Source organism: Equus quagga, chromosome 14 (assembly GCF_021613505.1).
Source record: "Equus quagga isolate Etosha38 chromosome 14, UCLA_HA_Equagga_1.0, whole genome shotgun sequence".
Taxonomy (NCBI): Eukaryota; Metazoa; Chordata; class Mammalia; order Perissodactyla; family Equidae; genus Equus; species Equus quagga.
The window spans coordinates 21,443,946-21,471,888 of record NC_060280.1 but is presented as its reverse complement, the minus strand read 5'-3'; the positions used below and the strand labels follow the sequence as shown (position 1 = coordinate 21,471,888).

The 27,943-nt window shown below is 43.6% G+C and overlaps 1 protein-coding gene across 2 annotated transcripts; it reads left to right on the top strand.

Annotated features, from left to right (window-relative positions):
• The first annotated feature begins 19 nt into the window (after positions 1 to 19).
• OLFML1 (olfactomedin like 1) lies at positions 20 to 27,793 on the top strand. Of its 2 annotated transcripts, none has more exons than XM_046638380.1 (3): positions 20 to 591; positions 3,846 to 3,951; positions 25,405 to 27,793. In XM_046638380.1, exons 1-3 carry the CDS (start codon positions 463 to 465, stop codon positions 26,193 to 26,195), a joined length of 1,026 nt encoding a protein of 341 aa, XP_046494336.1. In that variant the 5' UTR covers positions 20 to 462; the 3' UTR covers positions 26,196 to 27,793. The 2 variants fall into 2 exon arrangements, with proteins under 2 accessions (XP_046494336.1, XP_046494335.1); XM_046638379.1 differs by having other exon boundaries at positions 3,846 to 4,134.
• Positions 27,794 to 27,943: the final 150 nt, after the last annotated feature.

Sequence of the window (27,943 nt, the reverse complement as noted above, 5' to 3'; positions counted from 1 at the left end):
AAGTTGGGGGTGGTGTGTGTTGGGTCAGGCCTGTGATTGGACTGCAGAGTCCACTAGGGAGAAAGAAAGCAAAAGGAAAAAAGAAAGAGCTGGGGAGAGGGGAGAAGCCCTCCTCGCCCCCACCCCAGTGAACACTCACCCGGGCCTGGAATAGGGTACCACCACTAGGCTTGGGAGGGCCAGTGTGTGTCAAAGGTGATGCCCACGGATGGACCGAGGGAGCTCTCTACCCCAAGTCGGCCTGCAAGGCCTCCAGGGACCAGCTTGCCAACAGCTGGACTTGATCACCAGCTTGCAAAGTGAGATCACGCATCTGGTAGAATAACAAGCGGACTCTGCTCTCCGGCAGTTTTTAGAGGATTTGTTACGGCAGCGTCTAGAAAGCAGGAGACCACCACTTGGACACTGGAGTCTTCTTCAAGAAGCACAGCCTAGAAGATTCCACCTTGAGTGGTTTCCAGGATGATGCTGTCCCTTCAGCGAGCTTCTGCCTTCCTGATTCTGTTCCTCGTGGCTTTTTTGCCCCCGCCACAGTGTGCCCAGGACCCAGGCATGGTGCACTACATCTACCAGCGCTTCCGAGTCTTGGAGGTAGGTGGCATCTGTGCACCTAATCCAGGGAACCTGCCTCCTGGAAGTCGCTTTACCTTCTCCACGCTTCCCTATCTACTGGGATACATTTTTCCTGATAGTGAATGCTAGTTACATTGCTAAAGTTACACTTGAAATTTTTTATAGTCTCATGGTGTAGAGCACCAGCTCCAGAGCCCAGATTGCCCCACTCCCAGGCCCTGAGCGGGTCTTCCCTTTGAGCTCTGATCCGGCAGTTTTTCTCATCTGTAAAATGGAATGGTAATAGAATCTATTTCCCATGGCTGTTCTAAACATTTAGTAAATTAATTCAGATTTAGAACATTGCTTGGCATGGAGATAAATGTCCAAAATGTTATTATTTGATAGTTCAATTTTTAAAATATGAAAATTAAAAATTTTGGTCACTTATGTTTTACTGTATCAGGATGATAGAGGATGTTAGCTTTTCTTTTCATCTTTTTATGATAAACCATTAGGTTACTGTAAAAAGTCATGATATTGTTGTACCCAGAGGCCAAGTCTCAGCTTCTTTCGCTGAACTGGACTTGGATTTAGGAATGAGCCGATTTCAGCAGTGTGAAAACAGAGAAAGTGTTGGGGGCCTCCTCTCCAGATGTTACAGCTGCCAGTTCATTAAAATTTGCAAACCCAACATTTTTGCAGCACAGACAGGCTCCCAGGGACAACTGTAACCCTCCACCCCAGCCTTTGACATACTTCTGGTGTTGACTTTGACTACTTCATGCTTAATGCCTTGGTTTTGTACAAATTAAATGTTGATGAATTATCTTCTTTCAAAGACATTCTGGTCTTCAATACTTATTTTCAACATTTTCCTGAGAAATCTTCAAGTCCAAATTGTTTGGCTGTCTAGTTACAGTCAGGATAAAATAATTCCTCAGAGCAGGCTAAGCACATTTCCTATGTAGGGGAGGAAGACATTTCCTCTTCCCAAATGGGGGTTCGTCTGGCCGGAGAACGAATTAAATTCACATGAGACAGAATAGCAAGAGAAAATTAAACAAAGCTTTATGAGGACCATGGCCTGGGGCCTTTCTTCCCGAAGGAAGAAAGGGCACGGAAGAAGTGGGGTGAACAGAGTGGTTATATACCCCCAAACAGGGTGTTTCACATATGTTTGAAATGTCCCTTTTACAATAGTCGTGAGGCTGATCTGTCAGCACAGCTCTTGATGGAAATGGCAGATAGGTCTGCTGTCTCAGTGAACGGGGCAGGGTGGCAGGTGTGTTGCCTCGGGCTGGCGTGGGGGGGGGGGGGGTCACATATGAGCGCTGCAATTGGTTCCCAGACTAAAGAAAGATGCTTAATCTTTAAGGAGATGCCAACTTTGGGAGGGTAAGGGAAGTCAGTTACAGGAGGTTACCAGACAAGCACAATAAAATGCAGATTTAAGTGCTTAGCTTTGTTATTGATTAAGAGTTTCTAGAGAGAAGGTCATCTCCTTTCTTCTTCCTGGTACAGAGAGGGAGGCAGCTTTTACAGATAGAGATTTACCCTACAAATATAAACGTGTCCTCAGAGCCTCCTTCCCTGTCCCAGTTTATCAAAAGCAGTCAGCTTCAAATAATCGTGATGCCAAAGAGACATATCTTGGGGTGGCCAATTTCAGGTCCCTACACCTAACGTTGTCCAGCCAGCAGGCTGAGGCCTGGACGCAGTGCATGAGATGTTGCCAGGCCAGGGGCCTCTTACCGCTGCGTTACATGTTCTCTCCTGAGACACCTCATTTCCAGGCTCACCTCCTTACAAGTGCCAGCATTATGCTCAACGATGGGCCCTCTGCATTTAGCACCAACGTGCCCTGGGATTAGGGCCTGCAACTTTTCCTCACTACCTGAAGAGTTTGTCTGCAGACAAGGGTATAAAGTACAGACTAATACTTTCACAGCTGTGAACATGGATTTGAAAAAGACAGGGATGTGATTTGTACGGATCTTCCCATGCTGGTGGCGGTGCCCTGGAGGGGAAGCCAAGTCCCGGGAAGCACTCACTGTTGGCCAGTGTGGACACTTAGCAACAAAGTGATACTGTCTCCACCCTGGGGGATTTGTATCAGAGGGGTGAGAAAAAAGAGGATAGATTTAGGGAATTATTTTCTCTCTTTCTCTCTCATTCCCTGTCTCTAGCTCTCTCTCTTTCCCTCCTGTCCTTCCTCCCTCTCACCCCTCCTCTCTGTCTCTCCCCTCACCCCTCTCTCACTCGCTCTTCTTCCTTTCAAAATGAACGGTCTTACATACTGCTGTTTGGAGTATACATTTTTACAATTTTTGTGGAAAGCATTTTCCTAAACTGTCAAATAAGCTTTATATATACATATTCTTCCACTCAGCAATCCCATCTCCATCCTTCATTCATTTATCCTTTCATTCAGTAAGTATTTATTGAGTACTACTGTGTGGTAGGTCCTGTGCCAGGTGCTGGGGATGGAGCTTACTTCTAGAAACCTAAGAAAGTAACCCGATAAGTACACGAAGATGTAAACACAAAGATTTTTTTAGCATTGTTTAAATGCCAAAAAATTGAAAACTACATAAACATCCATCAAAAAGAGTCTAATAGAATAAATAATGGGATATCAGTTCAGTGGAATTCTGTATCATTAAAATTATGGTATAGCTATGTATTAATTGGTATTGAAATAATGTTCACAATACATCAGCAAGTTAAGAATGTGTTATAGGGCCGGCCCGATGGCACAGTGGTTAAGTACGCACGTTCTGCTTCTCAGCGGCCCTGGGTTCGCTGGTTTGGATCCCGGGTGCGGACATGGCACCACTTGGCAAAAAGCCATGTTGTGGTAGGCATCCCTCATATAAAGTAGAGGAAGATGGGCATGGATATTAGCTCAGGGCCACTCTTCCTCAGCAAAAGGAGGAGGATTGGCAGTAGTTAGCTCAGGGCTAATCTTCCTCAAAAATAAATAAATAAATAAAATTAAAAAAATAAAAATGTGTTATAAAAGATACATATAGTGAAATCACAATTTAAAATATGTATTTATATATGCATGACTATAGTCTATATGTATAACTATATATAGCAAGAGAAAACTGAAAATTCGGTAAAATATCAATAGTACTTTGAATTAAAGAATTATGGGTGATTTTTATTTTCCCCCTTTTTAATTATTTGTATTTTTTAAAATCTTTTTCTATGAATGATAGCTACTTATATTATTTGGGCAATTTAAATACCTAGCAATAATTTGGGAATTTATTTTCTGACTGAAGCAAGGACTGGAAAAATGTACTGAAGCAACGAGGGCATACATTCAAGACTTCCAAGAGTTCTCCAAGAATATATCTGCTCTGCTGGGAAGGTGTCAGACCTACACGAGTGAGTATAAGAGTGCGGTGCATAACCTGGCACTGAGAGTTGAGCGTGCCCAACGGGAGGTTGACTACCTAGAGTACCTGCGGGAAGAGGACGGGTGCAGAGAGTCAGAGGACAAGACGCTGGCAGAAGAGCTAGTCCAAGAAGCTGAAGAAGAGAAAATGATCCGGACTCTCCTGAATGCAAGTAAGAGAACTGCCTCTTTTCCTACCCCTTCTCGGGAATCTCACACTCAGAGACACAGACTCAGCACACGTAGGGGTCTGACCGAGTATGAAAGTGAGACCTGGATGTGTGCTCTCGTGTGCGTGTGCTGGGAGAGAAACCTTAGCAGGGAACAGGTGTCTGAAGGACAATCCATTCTCAGAAAGCAGCTTTCCTTTCACAGGATGTTGCTAAAGGCCCCACAGAAGGTCAGGGCTACAGTGCAGGGGCAGCCCAGGAAAGGCGTCTCCTGCTAGACCTTGGCTTGGTGGAGCTGTATGGTCCCAGATCCTCCCAAGGAGAGTGGCAGATTGGATTCTCCCAGTGCCCTGGAGTAGGGAGCAGCTGCAAATGTGCCAGGCAATAGTCTGAAAGTGGAAATGGCAATAACAAACCTCAGGGCTGGGGACTGCAGTGAATTATTACTGTGTGTGCTGTCAGGAGAGTGGTGATATCCAGGGGATTTGTCTCCTGTCTTGTGATCTATCAGAATCACTTTCAAGCCATTAAAAATAGTGGTTATGAAGTGGCACAGTGGTTAAGTTCACACGTTCCACTTTGGCAGCCCAGGGTTCACCAGTTCGGATCCCGGGTGTAGACCAACGCACCTCTTGTCACGCCATGCTGTGGCAGGCGTCCCACATATAAAGTAGAGGAAGATGGGCACAGATGTTAGCTCAGGGCCAATCTTCCTCAGCAAAAAGAGGAGAATTGGCAGCAGATGTTAGCTCAGGGCTAATCTTCCTCAAAAAAAATAATAATAATGGTTAGGAGATCAAGTTATAATAAAAGTATCAAGCAACAGAAACATAAATGAAAAGGAAAATCTCCTGTGAATGAATCCATTTTATTAAAACTAGGAGAGAGACAGCTCCCCCACCTCAGAGTCTATATTCTGAGATGGTTTCATTGCAAATAGGGAAACTTTATTTATATGCTAATTTTTTCTGCCTCAAATGAGAGAAACTCAATCAGGGAAACAAGACATAAACTGAGTGCCATCATTGTGCTGTGTGGTTTCACATTTCTTCTCATTGTAATCCTTGTAAGAACTCCATGGGTCATTAGAAGAAGGGTCTTCCTAAATGAAGTGACACTTGATCTGAGTTTTGAACAAAGATATCAGAGGATGAGCCAAGAGGAGAGCCAGTGAAGGTATAACATAACAAAGGCATGAGAGCACGTAACACTTGGACATGTCAAGCTGCAGATATGGCTGAGTGAAAGCTGTATGGGGCAGGTGAGTGTAGGGAAACAAGATTAAAGAGTTCAGCAGGACCCAGATAAGGAAAGACCTTGCATGCTAAGCTAAGGAGGTTGAACTTGCCTGGAGAAACTAGAGAACCATTAGATAATTTTAAGCAGGGGCATGATGTGAAGGAAGAGGGTGTGACTGGATGAGAGACCAGCCATGGAAATACTGCTGTAAACTGGGCAAGAAGTGACGATGTCTGCACTCTGTGTCAGTGAGATGGAGAACAGATAGATCTGAGAGCCATTGAAAGTTGGAATCCACGTGGCTTGGTGACTGACAATTAAAAGTGAAAAATGAATGAGAAAGATGAGTCCAGGATGCTTGCTGGGTTTTTGGCTTAGGTCATTGGGTGGTTGGTCTGAAATATGTTTAGATAAGAAACCCATGAGGAGTTGTGGAACAGTTACCTATTACTCTACTATTTCCTTTTGTTTTTGAGGAAGATCAGCCCTGAGCTAACATCTGCCAATCTTCCTCTTTTTGCTGAGGAAGACTAGCCCTGAGCTAACATCCATGCCCATCTTCCTCTACTTTATATGTGGGACGCCTACCACAGCATGGCTGGATGAGCAGTGCCATGTCTGCACCCGGGATCCAAACCAGTGAACCCCAGGCCACTGAAGCGGAATGTGTGCGCTTAACCACTGCACCACTGGACTGGCCCCTACTCTACTATTTCTTTTGGGGGTGGGGAAGAGCACTTATTACTCTGAAATCTTCTAGTTCACTTATTTGCTCACGGCTTATTTTATGCCTCTCTATCTAGAAAGTCAGCCCTCTGAGAGCCTGGATCCTGCATTTTGCGTTCAATGCCTTGTCCTAGTGCCTAGAATAGTGTCTATGTTCTACAAATATTTGTCAGTGGATAACTAAGTGAACAAATGAATGAATGGATAGAAGGATGTCAGCACAGACAGAGGGGTTATTAGGCTTTGATAGAACAAAGAACATCTTATCTCTGATTCAGAAGACAGACAGGAGAGTGCCATATTTATAATATGAAGTAGTTAGTTGATCAAGTTGGTCAAATGGGTGATCCTTTTTAGCCCTGACATTATCTTGAGATGAACCATCCTCTGAGAGGGAGCAACTAAGGGTAAGCATGAAGTGAGGGAAGGGAGGAGAAGGGCAAGGATGAGGCAGTAGATGAATGGAGGCTGCCTAAAAAACTGATGGGGAGGTTTGGGTGCTAATATGGCCTGAGCTAGAATGTGCCTGAACTTTAGTGCCAGGGCTCAGTCAGGACCCCAAGCCTGAATAGTGGTGCTGAATTGGATCCCTGAGCTCCTCCTGGTCCCTGGACTCCTTAAGCCCCTCAGGCCTTGAGGTTGCCCTTTCCACTTCAGCTAGAGTTCGGTAGAGGTTTTTTTTTTTTTTTTTTTTTTAAGATTGGCACCTGGGCTAACAACTGTTGCCAATCTTTTTTTTTTTTTTCTACTTTATCTCCCCAAACCCCCCCTGTACATAGTTGTATATCTTAGTTGCAGGTCCTTCTAGTTGTGGGATGTGGGATGCCACCTCAACGTGGCCTGACAAGCGGTGCCATGTCCGCGCCCAGGATCCGAACCCTGGGCCGCCACAGCGGAGCACATGAACTTAACCACTCGGCCATGGAGCCGGCCCCTTAGCAGAGGTTTTGAGTCTGAACTTGCTGCTTATTCAACCCTCATCCTCTCCCTCATTTCTCAGACCTGGAAGGCCTGAAATATTTGCTCTCCCAGCTCCATGGTGAGTGAAAACTTTTCTTTTAACTTTCGTAGATTGTGGCTTCTATGCCTGTCGCCTCTGGAGCCCTCATTTGATGATTTATCAGTTTATGATTCAACAAACTCTTTTTGCCCTGTGCTGTAGGATGGGCCGTCTGCTACACAGTAGGGATAGAGGACTGAGTAGAACATGTCCACATCTTGCACGAGCTCTCTTGCTGCTTCTCTTGCCTCTGGTCTTGCCTCCCACAGTCTACCTGCTGTCACACAGACCTCCCCACAACACAAAATGGATCATATTAGTCCTCTGTGTAGAACTTTTTTGTCATTTGCCATCAATTATCAACAACAAAAACATCCATTCAAATCTCTTAACCTTTTGTATGGGAAGGTCCTTCACAAAGTGGCCCAAGCTGAGCTCTAGCTGCTTCTTCTCTATAACTTACCTACATGCAGTTGCATTTAAAAAAAATGTATATATACTGTTTTTCCTACCTACCCTTTATGTCTCAAAAATGCTGTGGATACTCTGTGAATGCCCCCTGCTAGGCAGAGTGCTTCTGGAGTCCCTCATTCAGTCCTCTAAGGGAGCACTGACACTCTCTTCTGTGTGGATTTGACTCCTCAACCAGACCATGAACATGTTGATGTCTTCATTTCTGTATTCACAGATCCTGGGTCAGGGCTTCCCATGGAGGAGGCTGTAAAAATTGCCTGTAGAAGAAATACTGATGGCAGAGGCCCCTCTGAGCCTAGTTTAGGGGAAGACAAACGTGTAAACAATCACTCTTGTGATTAGCACTCCCCTGCCCTACTATTTTCAGAGGTTCTCTGCCCAAGGATAGACTTTGGAATGCCAATTTATTCCCCAGCCATGCACGGATTTGTATTTTACATACTGTGCCCCACACACACACTTTTTTGGCCATTTCTGTTAACAACCATTCCTATCTTAGTTTTCTAATGTTGTGTATCAAATCACCACAGATTTAGCAGCTTAAAACAGCTTACACGTTTATTATCTCAGAGTTTCTGTGGATTAAGAGTCCAGAGGCACTTTAGCCAGATCCTTTGTTCAGAGTCTCATGAGGGTACAGTCAAGGTGTTGACTGGACTACATTCTCACCTGGAGCTCAGGGTCCTCTTCCAAGCTCACTGAAGGCTTTGGCAGAACTCACTTTCTTGAGGTTTTAGGACTGAGGCCCTCAGCTTCTAGAGGCTGCTCATCTCTGTAGGCTGCTCACAATGTGGCTGTTGCTTCTTCAAGACTAGGAAGAGAGTCCCTCTCTTCAGGAATTGCTCAGTCTTTCTTTTAAGAGTTTTTATCTGATTTAAGTCAGGCCTGGCCATAATAATCTTCCCTTTGATTAACTCAAAATCAGTTGATTTTGGACCTTAATTATATCTGCAAAATCCCTTTAGCTTTATCTTATAATGTAACCTAGTCATGGGGTGCTATCCTATCATATTGCCAGGTCCTGCCCTCATTCAAGGGAATGGGATTATGTAGAGCATGTCCAGCAGGTATTGGGCATTTTAGAGGCCATCTTAAAATTCTGCTGGGCCCAGCTGGTGCAACTCATTACCTGTACCCACCTTCGTCCTATAAGGTTCCTATCTTCCTATCTTCTAACCTTAGCCTCAGGGACTGAGCTAGCTATGAAACTTTCACTAAAATCCTTAAGACTCAAGTCAGCACCCTTGTGTGGGCAAATGCCTTGGGATTATGGGCTAGGAATGGGTCGCCAGAGGTTACATCACAGAGTTTCATTCATACATACATGCTATCTTAGAAAGAGACTTTCTTTGGAAAACCTGTACAGAAAGGATGATGGAACTTCCTTGGAAAAGTCAACCTTGGGGCCGGCCCCGTGGCTTAGTGGTCAAGTTCGTGCACTCTACTACTGCGGCCCAGGGTTTCCCCAGTTCGGATCCCAGGTGCAGACACAGCATCACTCATCAGGCCGCACTGAGGTAGCCTCCCACACACCACAACTAGAAGGACCCACAACTAAAATATACAACTATGTACTGGGGGGATGTAGGGAGAAAAAGTAGAAAAAAAAAAGAAGATTGGCAACAGGTGTTAGCTCAGGTTCCAATCTTTAAAAGATAAAAGGAAAAAAAAAAAGTCAACCTTATTGTCACTGCACAAAAATGGGGTTCTCCTACCCAATGCACATTAAAAAAGCCAATTATTACAACATCCGCTTTTGGGAAAAGAAATCAGCTTTGTTGCTAGGTCCATCTGCAAGGAGACAGGAGGCATCAGATCTCAGATCTGTCTCTTCAATCCAGGTATTGGGGCAAAATTTATGGGATGAAGGACAGGGTGTTCTAAAGTGAGGAGATAGGTGATTGGAAGTAAGAAGAAGTGAGGTAATTGATGATCTGTGCAAGTGTAGTCAAGCTTCACGCCTCTCCACAGGATGCACGTTCACAAAATAGTGGTGTTAGTATGATCCGAGGGTGGAGTTTTCAGCCCTTTGATGTCAGAAAGATCACTTAACAGGCATTTGCAGAGGCCCGGTTGAGGCGTTGGTGGTCTCAACTGGCCTGAACTGGACGAAGGGTCTCAGTTCCTGAAAAACCACTCTTAATTACTCTGTTTGTAAGATGGGCTCAGTTGAACTGGTCCTAGAGAGCCCGTGGTTACATTATGTCTAAGAAGACTTCCAGAAAATTCTAACATCAGTCTAAATGGTTCTCATTTATTCTTAGAATATTTCTCAGGCAACTACAAACAGCCAGATACCAGGAATAATAAATAGAGTTGCTCTGTAATTAAGCCACTTCCTATAGAGCTGTTCTCAAATCTTTAGCCTTTTTCTAGAGGTGATCCCCAAATGATGCTCATGTGGTGAAGGCCACAATCCCAGGGATGTTTTGGGGTTAGATAAAATTCTTAGAATCTTAACTCTAATACACACACTCTCTCTCTTTCTCTCCCCCGACTCTTTCTCTTTCACAAACACACAACATAGAATGAAGTGAGTGAAAGTTACTTGAAAACAATCTAACTTATATTTAAAAATCATTCCAAGTCTTTGACTCTGCAACTTTTACTAGGAAAAAGAAATTTTGCATTGCCCTTGGCAATTTATGGCAAAGCATCATTACCTCCGATACCCAGATTGAGGATTTATCCAACTCATAGTCTTTGGCAGATTCCACAGGCTGCATTCTTGTGTGGATAGGAGTATTAACCTCTATTTAACTTGTAAATAGCTTGTGAAGAAAAATTCTCAAGGTAGTGAAAACAAGCCATTACAGCAGATTTTATATTATTTCCTGTTTTAGTTCAGCTCCTTTTATTGCAAGGCTGAATGCAAGTTACCTCAAGTAACCCTCTCCCTGCTGAATTAAATAACTCATATCTTTTGTTAGATCATGTTTCAAAGAAGAAAGTCTGTTGCTGCAAATTTAAATGCCTGAGGGATCCGTTCAGGTAGTGTTGATGATGTGCAGGTCCCATATTCAAAGCCGTTAAAAACAAACAAAACAAAATCCAAAACAAATAAGTGAACAAAAAAACCACTGGAAGCCAAATAAAACCTATCTGTGAGCCAGCTCCCAGGGTCCATTAGTCTGTGATGAGTGGAACAAAACATTAAGAGATGTAAAACTCTAATTTGCAACAGATGTATTTACCACAAAGGAGGGGCATGAGGGTTTACACACAGGTGTAAATGCAGGAGACTGTGACAGTGCTTGTGTGTGTGTGGCTTTAAGCATTTGGTATATCCTATTGGATTATACCATCTAACTCTCATAACAACCCTGTGAGATAGGTATTATAATTCTCTCCCATTTTATAGATGAGGAAATCAGTAACTGAGAGGATAAACAATTTGTGCAAAGTCACACCGCTAATTGATGCCAGAGCTGGGATTCAAACCAAGCCAGGCTGACTCCTACACACACTAACCTCTCTCCATCGTGCCATTCTGCTTACTAGTGGGAAGCATGAGAGTGTCAGGCCTCACATGAAGGATTTAGGAAGGTCAATCTGGCCACAGTGTACAGAATAGACTAGCAGTAGGAGAGGTTGAGTGTGCATAGGAGGGGGAGACTGGAGCCAGGCAGGCCGTCTCCAGGGCTGTCACAGAGGCACTCCAGGTAGAAGCCCCTGTTCTGAAACTAGTTGCCTGGGCCCAGAAGTCTCAGCTCTTTCTGAGCTCTCTGTGGGACACACATGAAGACCATACCAGTCTCTTGATTGCTTTTTTATGATGATTCCTACTCACAAACAGTTTGGTTTAAATCATTATTTCAAATCCTGGCCAATAAGGGTCTGTTTTCTTCTTCCGCCTCCTTAGTTTTTAATTCTCTGCCTTTTCTTCGTTTACTTTTAAACAATAATACTCCTCCATTTCCTACCCTAGTCTCTCAGTTAACAGAAGGGTTCCACACACACTTTTCTGTGCTAGAAATCTCAGGAGCATCCCTTTGGCCCTCATGTGACCATTCATCACCTCCAGTAGATTCTTCCTTCTGAATATCTTCTAAATTTATTCTTTCTATCTGCACTACTCTCTCATCATCTCTAGTCTTGATTACTGCAAGCGAGCGCCTCCTAACTGATCTTCCCATATCAGTCTCTCCCTTTTTCAGGGCTTTATCTGATATTGCCACCATGGTTATGTTGATAGTGTTAACACGTCATTGCTTTATGAACTTTGATGGCAACAGCAACCTAGAGGGCAAAGCAAACCCCATGAAATAACGTAAAGAAAGCCCTTTACAACCTGACCCCAACCTAGCTTTATTTAAATGATTTGTTTTATTTTTCTTTATGAAAGTAATACTTGTTAATTAAATAAAAACTATAAATATTATATGTACTCTATATATTGTATTTACTTTTATTGTATTTTATTGTACTTTATTGTATTACTTTTATTGTAAAAGTAGATATTGAGCTAACAACTGGACACAGCATATTTGAACGTGTCTCAGCTCTGTCTTGTGCCACTACTGTCTGTCCCCATCTGCCTGATGCTCTCTGCTGTACCTGATCTGCTATTCTGGAAACATAAAATATACTTCATGCATCCGGTATTATTCGTGCTGTGTTCCCCAAGTTTACACAGTGCCTGGAACAGAGTAGAGATCAATATTTTCTGACCTTGTGGAGAAGTTTATTAGAAAGTGGAGGCAACTATTTGCCAGGGATTGCATTAAGCCCTTTTGTCTGTCACCTGGTCCAATGCCCATGACAACCCTGATAGGTAGATACTATTATGACTTCTTTTCACATGAAGAAACTGTGGCTCAGAATGTTTCATGCAGCACTGTCTTCTTCCCACATTCCTGCTGCATCCAGGACTACGCACCATCCTCTAGACACACTCAAGTCATCTCAGCCTTTGTATCTGCTCACAATACCCTCCCCCACATCCTGTATCATTTATCCAATTATCTGTTGCCACAACAATGCTGCATAACAAACCACTCTGAAACTTAGTGGGTTAGAACAACAATCATTGATAATTTCTCAGGAGTCTAGAGGGCGGCTGAGCAGATCTGTTGGTCTGGGCCAGGCTTGGCTGCTCTTGGCAGGCTCCCTCATACATCTGCAATTAGTGGCTCGTTGCCTAGGGGATGGCTGGTTGAGGATAACCTTGGCTGGGAGGGCTCGGCTCTCCTCCACGTGGCCTCTGATGTTTCAATAGGCGAAGTTGGGCCATTATGATGGAGGCAGATGCCTGAGAATAAGAGGGCACAAGCATACCATGGTCTGGTCATTTTACCACATTCTTTTGGCCAAAGCAGTTCCAAATCTGGCTCTGGAGCCCACCCTTCCACTAGAACCTCTAATGGCATCCACTTAAGGCTATTAGTCTTGACACTCCTGGAAATGGGCAGTAATCGAGATTGGTTTTTAAGTATGCAAATTTCTATATGCAGTGGATTGGGCATTAGTGTGACTGATCGTTTTAAGGAAAGAATGAAGAACCACTGAGAAGGCCACTGCAAAGTTCAGGTTGAGGCAAGCAGACCCTAGCCTGTCACACTTTGAGAAAGGATGAAGAGAACAGGATGAAGTGAGATTTATCTCACAGGAAGAATCCATGGCGAAATGTCAAAATGATTGTTTTCTAACCAGGCAAATGGAAGAACGGCAGTACCATGCCTAGACATTGAGAACATTTCCATCCTTTTTATTTTGGTAAGAATATTACGGGAAAACAAACAAACAAAAACCAGCTCAGTCTTTAAATGAAAAATAAATAAAAGCAAGAAGTTCATAATTATAACCTTGGAATGCTTAAGATGTTGCAACAGTCAGATAATTGATGCAAAACACAGGCTGTTTGATCAGAAATTCCCCAGACGACTGACCAGTTCATGCTTCACTTCACATGAGTGTTGACCAGCCTGGATTCTCTAGGATAGCAGTTCTCCAAATTTTGGTCTCAGGAGCCCTTTACATCTTTAAAAATTATTCAGGATCAGAGTTTTTGTTGATGCAGGTTATATCTGTTGATATTTACCATATTCATAATTAAAACAGAAAAAATTGTAATATGTGCCAGATGCTGTTCTAGGACAGGACACACAACAGGAATGTAAGAGATTAGATAAAGCCCTGCCCTCACGGGGCTTACGTTCTATTGAAGGGAGTCAGACAATAAATATGTTAACAGATACACTTGGAATATGTCAGATAGAAGATAAATACTATGGAAGAAAATCAACTATGGGAAGAGGTTTATGGAAAGCTGGCCTCCTCTGTAGGATGCATCTGAAGGAGGTTGACTGTGTTGGACTCCAAGCTTCTGGACTGCACCTGTAGAGACCCCATAGTGGACGCAGGCTGGACTCACACATCTTCCAGCTTCTATGCACGCCAGTGAAATTCTCTACTTGATGTTCTTGAGCAACACACAGCCATGCCTCAAGTCTGTGCTTTTCCCCACTATCTATTGCTAATCACCAACAAGGGAAGCTGTCAGGGCTCTGTACTGGGTGCCACGGAATACTTTGAATTTAGTATTGGGAACTTAGAAAAGCCTTTGATAGGATTTACTAAAGAGTTCTGTGGGACTCACCAAAACGTATACAGCACTTGTTGTATGCCAGGCCCTGCGTACGCCCTCCCCCTGGATTCATAGCCCTTCTGCAAAGCCAAATCCTCCCATGGCTTCCTGAGTACCATTTCATATAAGCTGGCCTTCCTGCCTTTCTGCCTCCAGCCACCCAGGCTCTTGGACAGTAAAATAGCACTTGCTAATGTCCATATGTACCTCTTGTTATCTGATTTCTAAGTTGGCATAGCATGAATTGGGATAGCAAGTTTGGATACTGACTAATACTGCATTATCTGAATCCAACCAATTCCTGAGTTTGGAGAGTAAGCAGTAAGAGTTGAATAGTGAGGGGGGATATGTGTTGTGTCCCAGGCACTGTGGATAAAAATACAAGTATGACACAGCTCCTGTCTAAAGTGCTTGCAGGGAAACAAAGTGAATATGCAGTTCCAATTCAGCCCTATAACTGCCGTGGATGAGGGTAGCACAGAATGTTCTGGACACATAAGAAAGAGCAATTAACAGCTCTGCAGAAGTCAGAGAATTTTGCTTTGAAGGATGAGTAGACATAGCCCAAGTTAGCAAAGGTGAGCTAAGGAAAAGTATGGGCAAAGTCTAAAACTTGTGAGAGGCCATGGCAAATTTGATGACTAGCCATCAGTCCAGTGTGGAGGGTAAGTGACAAAGGAGATCAGATTAGGGACCTGGGGTGCCATGCTGAGATATCTAAAACTTATACTGTGTGCAAAAAGTATGAAACGACCCTAATTTCTAGAACAAAGTCCACATTGACAATTTTGTCGTAATTACTTGAAGCTTTATAATTGATTACTCACATTGACACAAAATAATCAATAAACCCTTCTATAGATAAGAGAAATAAGGTGAGTTTACTTGAGCCAGAGTGAGGATTATAACCTGGGAAAGCCTTAGAAAGTGGTCCGGAGAAGCATAGTTTTCAGTACAGTCTTAGAAGGTTTTAGAACAAATAACATACACTAAACACACCCGGGATACATTCTCATCAAAATTTCAAAGAGCTATTCAGTTGCAAATTAGCAGGTCAGGAAAGGGACTGATCCTGGTGTTACCAATAGGGAGTAGGAGGAGAAGTCTGCATTCTTATTTTAAGAGAGTGCATTCTTTACTTAATGGTTGAGCAGATGTACAATGTATGTTTGATAGGCCATAAATCAGGCTTTTAGCTCAAACCTAATCAGTTTTGAACTAGAATAGTTTCTCCATGAACCTCAACATGTGAAAATCTCTTGTCACTCATCTAAGAGGTGTCATCTTTGTCATCCCAGTGTGTAACGTCGTACCTGTCACTTGACAGGTATTGACAAATATTTATTAACATGAATACAATTCAGGTGGTTGAAAAAGTCAAGGTTTATAACAGAGAATTTCAAGAAGCAGTCAAACATACTCATGGTTTTACAGGAATTCTCTTCGTTTTAATGAATTCATCACTCTTCTTCCCAAGCAAACCTGCTCTTCCTTCCTTGTTGCTATTTCATGCATTCTGTCAACCCAATCTGGAGTCCAGTTTGTCACTCAGCTCCCTCAATCTAATCAGTTAACAAAACCTGACCTCTCTTTCTCTATTTCATGAATCCATACCCATTTTTTCATGCCCATCACTACTTGGATATCTCCCATCTAGATTATACTTACAGACTCTCTACCTGTCTCCCTGTCACCCACTCCTCCACCTCTAACCCCCTGTCCATTTTCTACCAACATCCAGAAGGAGGGGTCACTCCCCTACACAGGGACAGGTCTCACCAAGTCTAGAGAGTGTTGCTATTAAATAAGGGAAAAGTACTAAAAAGAATCAAATAAGTGATATTTGTATATGAATTCACTGTGAGGCGTTGGGCCAAATTCTGTCCTAATTGCTTGTCTGCAATTCTGCCTGAGGAGGAAATCGCAGATTTTCATTCTCTGGTTTGCAAAATGTCATTGTCTCTGTTAAATGCTTTGCATCTTGGCTGGACTCAGAGAGTTTAAATTTATTTCCTATCATTCCTCCGCTTTTTCCTCCTGCTAATTATCTCTTTCAAGAGAAGCACAGCATGGAGTTTTAACTTACCCTTTTACTCAAACACTGGAAGTATATTCTCCCCAAATTCCAAAAGAAGCAGAATTTATAAGAATTATAGAATATCTGCCCTGAAAACACTATAGAAAGCATCCAGCCTAAACCCCTTGTTTCATGGCTGGGAAAGCTAAGGCCGGATTGACAAATGGACTTTTAGGGAGACACATAGAGAAAAAGAGACCTAGTACAGACCACTCAGGTCTCTGACTCCCAGTCCCAGGTTCCATCTACAAAGGAAAGGATAGGAGAAGCAGAGGGGAGCACAAGGGAAAATTCTCTGCTTCTCTCGTCCCGGAACTGTGTTTCCTTGATCCAAACCATCTATCAACATTCTCTTATTTTGCTATTTCTCCAAGGACTCTGCATTACAAACGAGGAGTAAAAGGAGAAAGAAGAATGTTTGTGTTAGTTTCTGCTGTATTTTAAATGAACATTTTCTCATGGGTAAGGCATTGAATGTGTCTGTTCTTAGACATAGTCCCTCTGTAGCTGGGCTGCAAGCCTGCTGACTTTCCTCCCAGAGGGATGGACAGGCTGGGGGCTTCCTAGTCAAGGCAGATTTCATATCACCCTGTGATTAGGTCCCAGGGAGTCCATTGCTCTCACCCATCCCTCTCACCCATCCCTCTCCAGGCACACCCAGACTCACACACTCTCCACCCCTTCCCACTCATACACCTATCCACCTTGACCCTGGCGCTAACTGCAAGTATCCTAACTGGCCCTGCCTCCAAGCTCACACTGAGCTCAGAGGATCCCAGAGCTGTGTGGCCCATGCAAGTAACTTAACCTTGTCCTTAATTTTTTTTTCACTTGAAAAATGGAGATTAAAATATCTACCACTTAGGCTTATTGTAAGAACTAGATAAGTTAATGTAAATAAAGTAGCTATCATAGTACCAAGAATATTATACATATCTGTAGATATTTATTAACTTCTTGAAACTTTGCACTCATTCTGCAACAGGGAACAGTTTCTGAGCTTCTCTAATGTCCCATGGAACCCCCACCCTCTTCCCCACTAAAGGTATCTATGATCACATACAGGCTTAAACCCTCATTCATTCATTCTCTGTGATCACCAGCGAATGCAGGAAAAGCAGAGCATTCATATGAGACAGATTCAGTTTATGAAATGAAAAAAGATATCCTGGGCCCTGGTAAACAGGGCACCCCACTCCTCCCTCTTCCCCATCATAGCCCATAGCCCCCAAAGCTCAGCGTGGAGGGGGATCCTTCTGTTAGCTCCTCCTGCCATGTGGATGAAGGACCTTGAGTGCCATGCTGAGATATTGGAAATTTATTGTAAGGTTGCCAGCTAGCCCAGGTTTCTCTGCCTTCCCCAGGGGTTGACTTCCTATAATCCAGGTCAACCAGGATAAAGTTGACCCAGAGGCCACAGGGAAGCAATCCCTGAGTCTGGCAAATCATGTCAACACGGGGATATGATGGCAACTGATGGCTGAGAGACTTCAACAACTGGCCCCAAAGTTTGGCCCTGGCCACACTGTGGGCCAGTCAAGGCCACCGGGAGCAGTCAATGAAGACATGCCCATGTAGGGGAGGAGGACATTTCCTTTCCCCAAATGTGGGTTCGTCTGGCTGGAGAACGAATTAAATTCACATGAGACAGAATAGCAAGAGAAAATTAAACAAAGTTTTCTGAGGAACCATGGCCCGGGGCCTTTCTTCCCGAAGGAAGAAAGGGCACCGAAGAAGTGGGGTGCACATAGTGGTTATATACCCCCAAACGGGGTGTTTCACATGTGACTGAAATGTCCCTCCCACAATAATCACAAGATTGCCCTGTCGGCACAGTGCTTGATGGACACAGCAGGTAATGGTCTGCTATCTCGGTGGGTGGGCGTAGCAGGAGGCAAGTCGATTGTCTGGAGCTGGGCTGGAGCTGGGCGGTCACAGGTGAGCGCAGCAATCAGTTCCTAGCCTAAGGAAAGATGCTTAATCCTTAAGAAATGCCAACGTTGGGAGGGGGAGGGAAGTCAGTTACAGGAGGTTACCAGACTAGCACAATAAAATGCAGATTTTAAGTCGTTGCCTTTGGTATTGATTAAGAGTTTCTAGAGAGAAGGTCATCTCCTTTCTTCTTCCTGGTACAGAGAGGGAGGCAACTTTTACAGACAGAGATTTACCTTACAAATGTAAATGTGTCCTAAGGAAGGGCAAGTTCCATTCCTCAGAGCCTCCATCCCTGTCCCAGTTTATCAAAAGCAATCAGCCTCAAATAATCCTCATGCCAAAGAGACATATCTTGGGGTGGCCAATTCCAGGTCCCCACACCCACTAAAATGACTTTTCCTGGGACTCAGCTCTTCTCAGCTAAGCTTGCTCCCCAACCCCACTCCTGCCGTATGTTCCCTTGTTGAGAGCCTTGTATTAGATTTTTAAATGAAATAATGGATTTGAAAGTATCTTAAAAGCTTTAAATTGCTTTACAAATTATTATTTAGTTAAGATAGGCCTGTGGTCAGAACTCTGGATGTGCAGCACTATTTAGACCCTAGAAAAACATCTGCTTGAATGAAGCTATTTTCCTCATTAATTCAATAGATATGTATGAACCCACAGGCCCTGAGTTAGGCAGTAGATACAACAGTCAATAGGAAGACAGGCCCTGCTTTTGCGGAGCTCATAGTCTAGTTGGGGAGAAGGACAAGAGCTAGTAAAAACAGATAACATAGTTATAGAATGTGCTAAGTGACCTCAAGGAAATCAGAAAGATGCTATAGTAGGTCATTTTAAATTTAGATACAGTAGTCACGGGAAGCATCTAAAGGAGATGATATTGAAATTGAGATGTGCAGGATGAGTGGGAGCAGAGGTGAGGAGATCAAGCAAAAAGCATTCCAGGCAGAAAGAATTCCACATGCAAGAGCCCTGAGGCGGAAATGAACTTGACATGCTCCCAGGATAGCAAGAAAGCCAATGAAATCACAACACTGTGAGCAAGAGGAGGAAAGGAAAGGAGAAAGTCCCAGAGACAGGGAAGAGCCATACATGATGGTCCTTCAGGCTCAAGTAAGGGGTTAGAATTTTATTCCAAGAGTGATGGGAGAAAGGGTTTGGCAGGTCAGTCACATAATTTATGTTTTTAAACAGATCCCTCCTGCAGCTTTGTGGAGAACATGCTGTAGGTAAGCAAGAGTCAAATCAGGGAGACAAATTAGAGATTATTTTAGTGTCTAGGCAGGCAGTGAGGCTTCACCGAGTGTAGGGGAAGAAGAGGTGAGGAGAGGAGGAGAGTGATGTATTTGACGATTTTAATTTAAACATAACATCATATTTTAAAGGTAGGTTTTACTATCAGAACTTGCTAGTGATGGGGAGATGGAAGGAAAGGAACCAAGGATGACTTCTAGGCAAGAAACTTGGTTGATGGTTCTTGCCTGAAATGAGAAGAGTAGGGAGAAAGAGAATTTGGGGATAAAAGCAAGAGTTCTTCTCTAGAGGTTAAGTAGGACATTGAGTAGGCAGTTGGATACATGAGTTCCGGGCTAAGTAGACATCCAGATAGGATGTCATTCCAGATACCAATTTTGAATTCATCAATATTTAGAATTCACAGGATATTCAGAGCCATGAGATAGAATGAGGAGACTTGGAAAGTGACTGTGGTTAGAGAAAAGAAAAGGTCTGAGGACAGAACACTTCAAGGTAGAAGATGAGAAGGAACCAGCAGCAGATGCCAAGAAAAAAAAAACCCAGACAGATGCGAGGGACAAACAAGGGGAGGGGTGTTCCAGAATCAAGAAAAGAAAGAGTTTCAAGGGGAGATAGTGATCAAGTAATCAAATTTTGCTGAGAAGTTGATTAGGATGAAGACTGAGAATTGACCCTTGGATTTGGCTACATGGAGGATGTTGGTGACTTTGACAAAAACTGATTCAGTGGAGTGGGCAGGGAAGTTTAGACCAGCAGAGAACTGAAGCTGCTTAGAGCAGTTTAGGGGATAATTGGAGGTGAGGAAACTCCTCTTTGAAGGAGTTTTATTATAAAGTGGAACCTAGGATTGGGGTCACACTAGAAAGATTTTCCAGGATGGATGATCTTACAGCCTGTTTGTTTACTGAGGAGAATGATTCAGTAGGGAGGGAGAGACAATTGAGGCAGGAGAAGGGAGATAATTTCAGGTATGAGGTCTGTGAGTAGGTGAGAAGGGACAAGAACCACAGCAAAATTCAAGGGAGCAGAAGGGAAGGAAGAGAAAATGGGTTCAGGTACAACTGGCTGTTAGATTTAGTGGTTGAAAAGTCATTCGTTCACTCATTTGTTCATTCATCAGCAAACTATGGCCTATGATGTGCCAGTTGCTATCCTGGGGGCAAGATATACAGTAATAAATGAAACAGATAAGACAAAGCTCATGCCCTCATGGAGTTTACATTCTATTGAGGGGAGTCAAGCAATAAATATGTTAACAGGTGAATTCATAATATGTCAGATAGAAGATAATAAGCACTATGGAGAACAATGAACTAGGTTAAGGAGGTTATGGAGAGCTGGAGAAGGGGGTTGCCATTTTTCATAGGGTGGTCAGAAAAGACTTTAATGATCAGGGGACATTTGAGAACAGACCTAGAGGAAGTGAGGGAGGAAGTCATGCAGATATCTTGGGGAGGATGGTTCCAAGCAGAGGGAACCAAGAGTGCCAATTTCTTGAGGCAGAGTATGCCTGGCACAATTTGAGGAATAGCAAGGATGCCAGTAGTGATGTGGGCTCGGTGAGCCAAGGAGTTGAAAGAAAGATTTCTTGGGCTCTCAAGGTCTTGTACTAGTGCTCCTTTATTCAGAGAATAGCATGGGGACAGGCAGTGAAGAGCTGCAGCATGAGGACATGACCCATGGGCAGTAAAGAACTACAAGCATGGGGACAGCACCCACGGACAGTGAAGAGCTGCAATGGTTGAGGGTAGGGCTAAATTTATAAGGCATAGGTATGTGAGTTATTTCTTTACAAGACAAAGGAAAGATCATGTAAAAAAGTCATTAAAATGGTATCAGTATAGGTGGGGTCTTGTTATCGGGTGGTCCTATAACTTTGGATACAAATCAGATTGAATGAGGTCAGGATGCCTTATACTTCCTGGAAGATGATATAGATTGGCATGTAGGCCAGGATGCCTTGGGCTTCTCTCTCTGGAGCAGCCTTGATCCACATCTGTATGGCTGAATAAAATGAACAAGGTGAGGGAGTTGTAGGAGACAAGGCCAGAGAGGCAGTGTGGGGACAGCCCATATATGGCCTGGAAGGTAAATACTTGAGCTTGACTCTGATTGAGATGGGAAGTTGCTGGTTTTGAGCAGACATGTGACATGATATGACTTACATTTTAAGAAGATCCTTTTGGCTGCTGCAGGAAGTGGACTGTGGGAGTCAAGGATGGAAGTGTGGCCACCATGTAGGAGACTATTGAAGTGATTCAGGAGATGATAAAGTTCTCTGATTGCTTCTATATTCTCAGTGAAATAAGAGGCAAGATCATATGAGAATGAGGTGGGTATGGTGCAGGCTTGAGGAGACAAGAAAAGGTAGGATAGTAGTGGGTGCTGAATTCATTAAGGAACTTAGGTAGAACTGCTACTCAAAACACTGGCAGTAACAAGCAGTTTGCTAAAATGTGTACTAACCTCAGAACCTCTGAAACTTCTCTGGCTGCTCACCTTTCTTCTTTGTGTCCCATTTCTCTCTCTTCACCCTGTTTCTTGTTCTCTGACTCTAGCTGGCCTCCAGTTCGCCTAGAAAACCCAAGCATTTATTAAGAAGAAAATGACAACTCACTGGCACATCCAGCTTCTTACACCAAAGCCTTTGGAATGACTTGAGGGAGGCCGCCAGAGTGCTCAGTTCTCCTTGAGAGACTGTTATATACCTGACATCATTCCACCACCTCACTGTGCAGTAGTCAATGAGGGAGGCCCACAGAGTTCCCAGCTCTTATTAAGACCATTCTCTCCTACCCATGATACAGACTTTGGTGGGATTTGAGGGAGACCCACAGGGTTCCTCAAGCTTCTAGTAAAGCCACCACTCCCTGCCTCCATGACGCTGCTCACCTCACAATTGACTGTCTAACAAGCAGTCTCAACAAGTCCATAATTAGAACTGATGACCCACTTTTCCCAAAATGACCAGTAGAACTAATTTCATCTTGACCTATATCCTCCTTAACTTGGTCACCATGAGAATTTCAAGACTCTAAGGTCATCTTGAAGATAGAATATTTAAGGGCCAGGTGGAAATGGCTTATACCATTTCTATCCACATCCCATTAGACAGAACCCAGGTTGATGGGTGCAGCCTAACTACAACGGAGGCTGCGAATGTGTTACTAGGGAAGAGGAAAATGAAATGACATTTGTTGAACACAGACATTGTCTCTGCCATAAGCTGTCAGAGAAGAAACAGGTAGGAGGCACAGACAGAGATAGTGGTGACACAAAGATCCAGGGAAAAGAAATCTTCAGGAAGGAGGAACTGATCAATACTGTCATGCTACAGAAAGGTCAAGTGAGATATGAACACAAAAGTTCTGAGTTTTCAGTTAAGAAGCTCCTGGTAACATTATGAAGGGTAGTTTCTGGAAAGTTATGGTGAAGTGAAAGAATGGGAGATGAAGAAGTAGATACAGCGAGTATAGACTTCTGTAGGAGAATCTGCTGTACAAAATGTCGGAAAGAGTGAAATAACTAGAAAAGGGTGCCTAATTGAGAAAGAATTATTTTTTTAATATAAGCAAGATGTTTACAAGCAAAGAACTAGTAGTGAAGGAGAAATCCAAGATAATAGAAAGGGGATAATTCATGGAGGAAGTCTAGAAGAAGCCGGAAGAGGATGAGACCAGAGCACAAGTGAATGTATTTTTTTTGGACAGGAGGAATGACAAGGTCTCTTCTGAGATGTGTGGGAGGATAGCAAGGTTAGGAACAACTGAGGAAAGTTTATAAATGAGGAACAGAAAGTGGAGGGTATTTATTTTTTCAAAGGAGTTAATTTGCTGTTATGAAGAGAGTGGTTGGGTGGGGGGAGATTTAAGATAGCTGCTCTGTGGAAGATGGGGGGCTAACCATGGAAAGCAGTACAGTATGTACTACACAGGGCTCAGCTGAGGTTGGAGACTCCTGTGTGTAGTGGCACTAATATGCACCATTGTGAGATTTTCTCCACCAACACACAACTCTCCAAGGCGGAGGCAGATGTTCGAACTGATCCAGGACCGGGGATTTTTGTAGAGTGGATATTGTGGAATAACTAGGGGTTGGTGGGTGACGGTGTTGGTGAGAGAGCTATTGGGTGAGAGGGCTGACAGCCTGGGAGAAAGCAGAGGTCAAGGGACTGGAGGGCATGAGGAAATGGAAGAGCAGAGGAGATGAGAGCAAAGGAGTAAGAAATAGAAGGATAAGATGTTGTTGTAGAGAGTAGGATATTAGAGTTCTAGATTTCTAATACAGAACAGTTCTGAGGGATGGGGGGACCCAGAGTATGGCCATGGGAGGGGGTTGCTAAAGTGGTTTGAAAGTAGGTTGTCATGGAGTTGAAGAGGTTGAAGTGCTCAGGCTTTTGATGCATATGGAGTAGTGTCCTGGACTACAGTCAATGGTTTAGGCTAGAAGGAACTGACAGTCTGAGATACAAAGCAGGAAGGATTTTTGCGTGAAAGTGGAAGAATAATAGTCTGAAGTGGCAGTGAGGAGCTAAAAAAATGTAAACCTCTTCTTTTCACTTCATCTTCCTCCACCTAGTTTAGACCTTTATCATCCTGTTTGGATTATAGAAAGGCCCTCCCTATTGGTCTCTTTCCCATATATCCATCACATGTGTGACTGCCAGCTTAATGAATCTTGTAGAGCAGCCTTGACTATGTTTCACTCTTGCTCAAAAACTTCAATAGCTCCCTACCTGCCTATAGAATAAAATCCATATTCCTTAGCCTCACCCTCAAGGTTCCAGGCACAGAGCTGGTTTCAATTTACTACTTTGTTTTAAGCACATAGTTTGAGACAATATCAAGTATTTAGCTTGCATTGGTTGAAACTCTACACTACTTTACTAACTCTAATCTTGGAGGACTTTCCCAAGTGTAGTTTTGTTAACTGTCAGGAATGTTCTTCCCACAGGTCTCATAATCCTTTAAGGGCCAATTCAAATGCAGATTCTCCCCTGCCTCAAGTGACATCTCCCTTTTCTGTCCTTCTTTTGTAAAAATTTCACATTAAGCTTTATATTCTAGTCAATCATGCACCTATTAAGCAAGAAGCATTTCTAATTTATTATTGCACCCCCAGCTCATGACATGTAGCTGAGGATCTTCCCCTTTGTAGGTATCCCATGTCTGCTGACTAGATGCATGCATGCATTCATGAATAAATAATTGAATGGTTGAGTAGAACTCTTAGAATGTTCTGGTAGTGTTAAGGAGCAGAAGCCATCATTAGAAGATGATCTTTTCAAGGTATAATGTTGGTATTATGTTTTTCATTCTTAATACTTAGCACTGTTCCAGGAAAGCATTGTAAGCTAAGTATACAGTAGATACCCAATAAAATCGTGGTAAATGGAATTGAATTAGGTGGATTCACACCTAAGTTATTGTCACTGTGTCAACCCCAATGCTCTAGAGGGTGACAGAGTCTCTGACCCAGCCAATAGCTGTTTCTATCACTTTGAAGAAAGTGCTCACTCTTATAACTGGATGGCAACTCCCTGAACAGAGATCCATTTATTCATTTAATTCTTTGATTCATTGAATCCTACAATAAATTATGATTGATCTTTGTGTGATAATTCTTTTTTTCGAAGAGAAGAATAGCCCTGAGCTAACATCTGCCAATCTTCGTCTTTTGGCTGAGGAAGACTGGCCCTGAGTTAACATCCGTGCCCATCTTCCTCTACTTTATACGTGGGATGCCTACCACAGCATGGCTTGCCAAGTGGTGCCATGTCCGCACCTGGGATCCGAACCAGCAGACCCTGGGCCACCGAAGCGGAACGTGTGCACTTAACAGCTGTGCCACCGGGCCAGCCCTCTGTGTGATAATTTTATTGTAGACACTAAAGGGGAAAAAAAAGCAATCTGTGAGAAAAGAAAACATCTCATGTTTATAAAGTAACCTGTCCTTTTTCTCCTGTTTGGCTAGGCTGTGACAACATGCTGATGGGCATAAAGTCTCTGAAAATAGTGAAGAAGACTACGGACACAGATGGCTCCTGGATGAAAGATGCTGTCAGCGACTCTCCAAAGGTTTATTTCTTCATTGGATCCAGAGGCAACACTTTTTGGGAATTTGCAAACATACGGGCATTCGTGGAGGACAGCACCAAGCCAGCCCCCCGGAAGCTAATCCTAACACAATCCTGGCAGGGAACAGGCCAAGTGATCTACAAAGGTTTTCTATTTTTTCACAACCAAGGGACTCCCAATGAGATAATCAAATATAATCTGCAGAAGAGGACAGTGGAAGATCGAATGCTGCTCCCAGGAGGGGCAGGCCGAGCACTGGTTTACCAGCACTCCCCCTCGACTTACATTGACCTGGCTGTGGATGAGCATGGGCTCTGGGCCATCCACTCAGGGCCAGGCATCCAAGGGCATTTGGTTATCACAAAAATTGAGCCTGGCACACTGGGAGTGGAACACTCATGGGACACTCCATGCAGAAGCCAGGATGCCGAAGCCTCATTCCTCTTGTGTGGGGTTCTCTATGTGGTTTATAGTTCTGGTGGCCACGGCCCCCATCGCATCAACTGTGTCTATGATCCACTGGGCACTATCAGTGAGGAGGATCTGCCCAAATTGTTCTTCCCCAGGCGGCCGAGAAGTCACTCCATGATCCATTACAACCCCAGAGATAAGCAGCTCTATGCCTGGAATGATGGAAACCAGATCATTTACAAAGTCCAGACAAAGAGAAAGCAGCCTCTGGAGTAATGCCTTACAGCTGAGATGGACAGCACCACGGCCACGGATGCTGCTTTCCAGGACATTGAGGCCACAACCTTTTTGCAATATAGTGTCCCTCCAATCACATACAAGGATAGGGTCCAGAAGTGGGAATGCATATGCATCCTTTCCCAGATGTTATGGCCTTAGGGATCTTCCAAAAGCTTAGATGAGAGTCTATCATTCAGAAATTTTTCAACAACTTCCATTAACCATCCAAACCTCCTGGCTCTCAAGGCCTTCCACATTCTGATCCTGTTACTTCCAGCCTTTTCTTTTACTAGCGTTTACTTTAACTCTCGCCCTTCTTTAGCAATTAGAAATGTAGACCAGCCCCTAATACTCCTGGGTTTTCTCTCCTCTGGCCTTTTTGCTGAAGCTCTTTCTTCTTTCACAAATGCTTATTGATATTCTTCCATTTTTCTTTGCCCAACGAAAGTACTATTTCTTATTGATGTTTAAGCTCCATTTCCCCTAGCTTTGCCCCTCCGCCAAGGTAGGTAGATAAAATAATAACATAGGAACGTTACCAGTTGAACACCACTTTCCAGTTACAAAGTGTTTGCCCCCACATCACGGCATTTAATTCTCATCTCACTCATGTGAGATATGCAGAACAATTCTTTATAATTCCCATTTAAAGATGAGGAGAGTTTAGATGAGCCATTCAAAGTAACAGCTACAAAATGAAAGATGGAACTAGAAAATACTGCAAAGCTCATAGTCTTCCCATTGCCCAATGAAGTATCAAATTTGTATATTTCTTTGTTCAACCTTTTACAAGCAATACGTTCATTATTTCAGGCTAAAAATAATGATCTGTCCTTTTCGCCTGTTTTCATGTCTGCACAAGACCTTTGAAAAGGCCTTTCAAAAGCTACTTCTTCCAGAAAACCAGCCTAAGCGTGAAGACCCCACCTCTACCCTCATCTTGTCTTACTTTCCCCCGCTTTTCTTCTTCCTTGAAATACAATAAAACTGACACTCAGCAAATAAACCTCAGCAGGTTATATTTGCCTAGAAACCCTCAGCATCGATGTTTCAGGGAGAGCTGCCTATGCTTGGGTTTACTGTGAACCATTCCCAACACACAGAGGCCCCTGGTAAATATTCTGGAATCTGGATGGAAGCCAGATAGCAGGCAAGTGACTCCCTGCCACGGCAGGCGTGCCATGTGGCGCAGGGGACAGAAGGCAGCTGTGCCTGTCCAGAGGGGCTTCTTCAAAATCTTTCCCACGCGTCTGTTTAATCAGCCTGTTTGGGTCACAAGTGCAGGCTGTGGTGCCAGTCTGTATCATGTGCCAAGGCCTCTGTCCTTCCAGGTTGGTCACATGAGAGGGTTTGCTTTGTGCATTTGCAGCTGTTTTCGCAACTCTGCCAAGCCCAGCCTGGGACCACAGGCAGTGAAGAGAGTTCGTTTGTTTTTTCCCCGTAGCATTTGAGTAGATCTTTGGCAGAATGGAATTACTCACCCCGTGGATACAGCACAATTGCCCACAGTTCTAATAAAGTGATACGGAAAGCCCAAGTCCGTTGTGGAATGAGGCAGGTATGAATAAATAAACATGGTGATATTACCCACTTCATGGGTTTGGGGACATTACCTGCCCCACGGGTAAAATAGCATTACCTATTTCACAGGGAAAAAGGCATGTGGGCTGCCTCACAGAGGAGGGCGGTGTGGAATCATCAGCGAGTGGAATTACGTGCAGTTTCTGCACACAGACTTCCTTCGG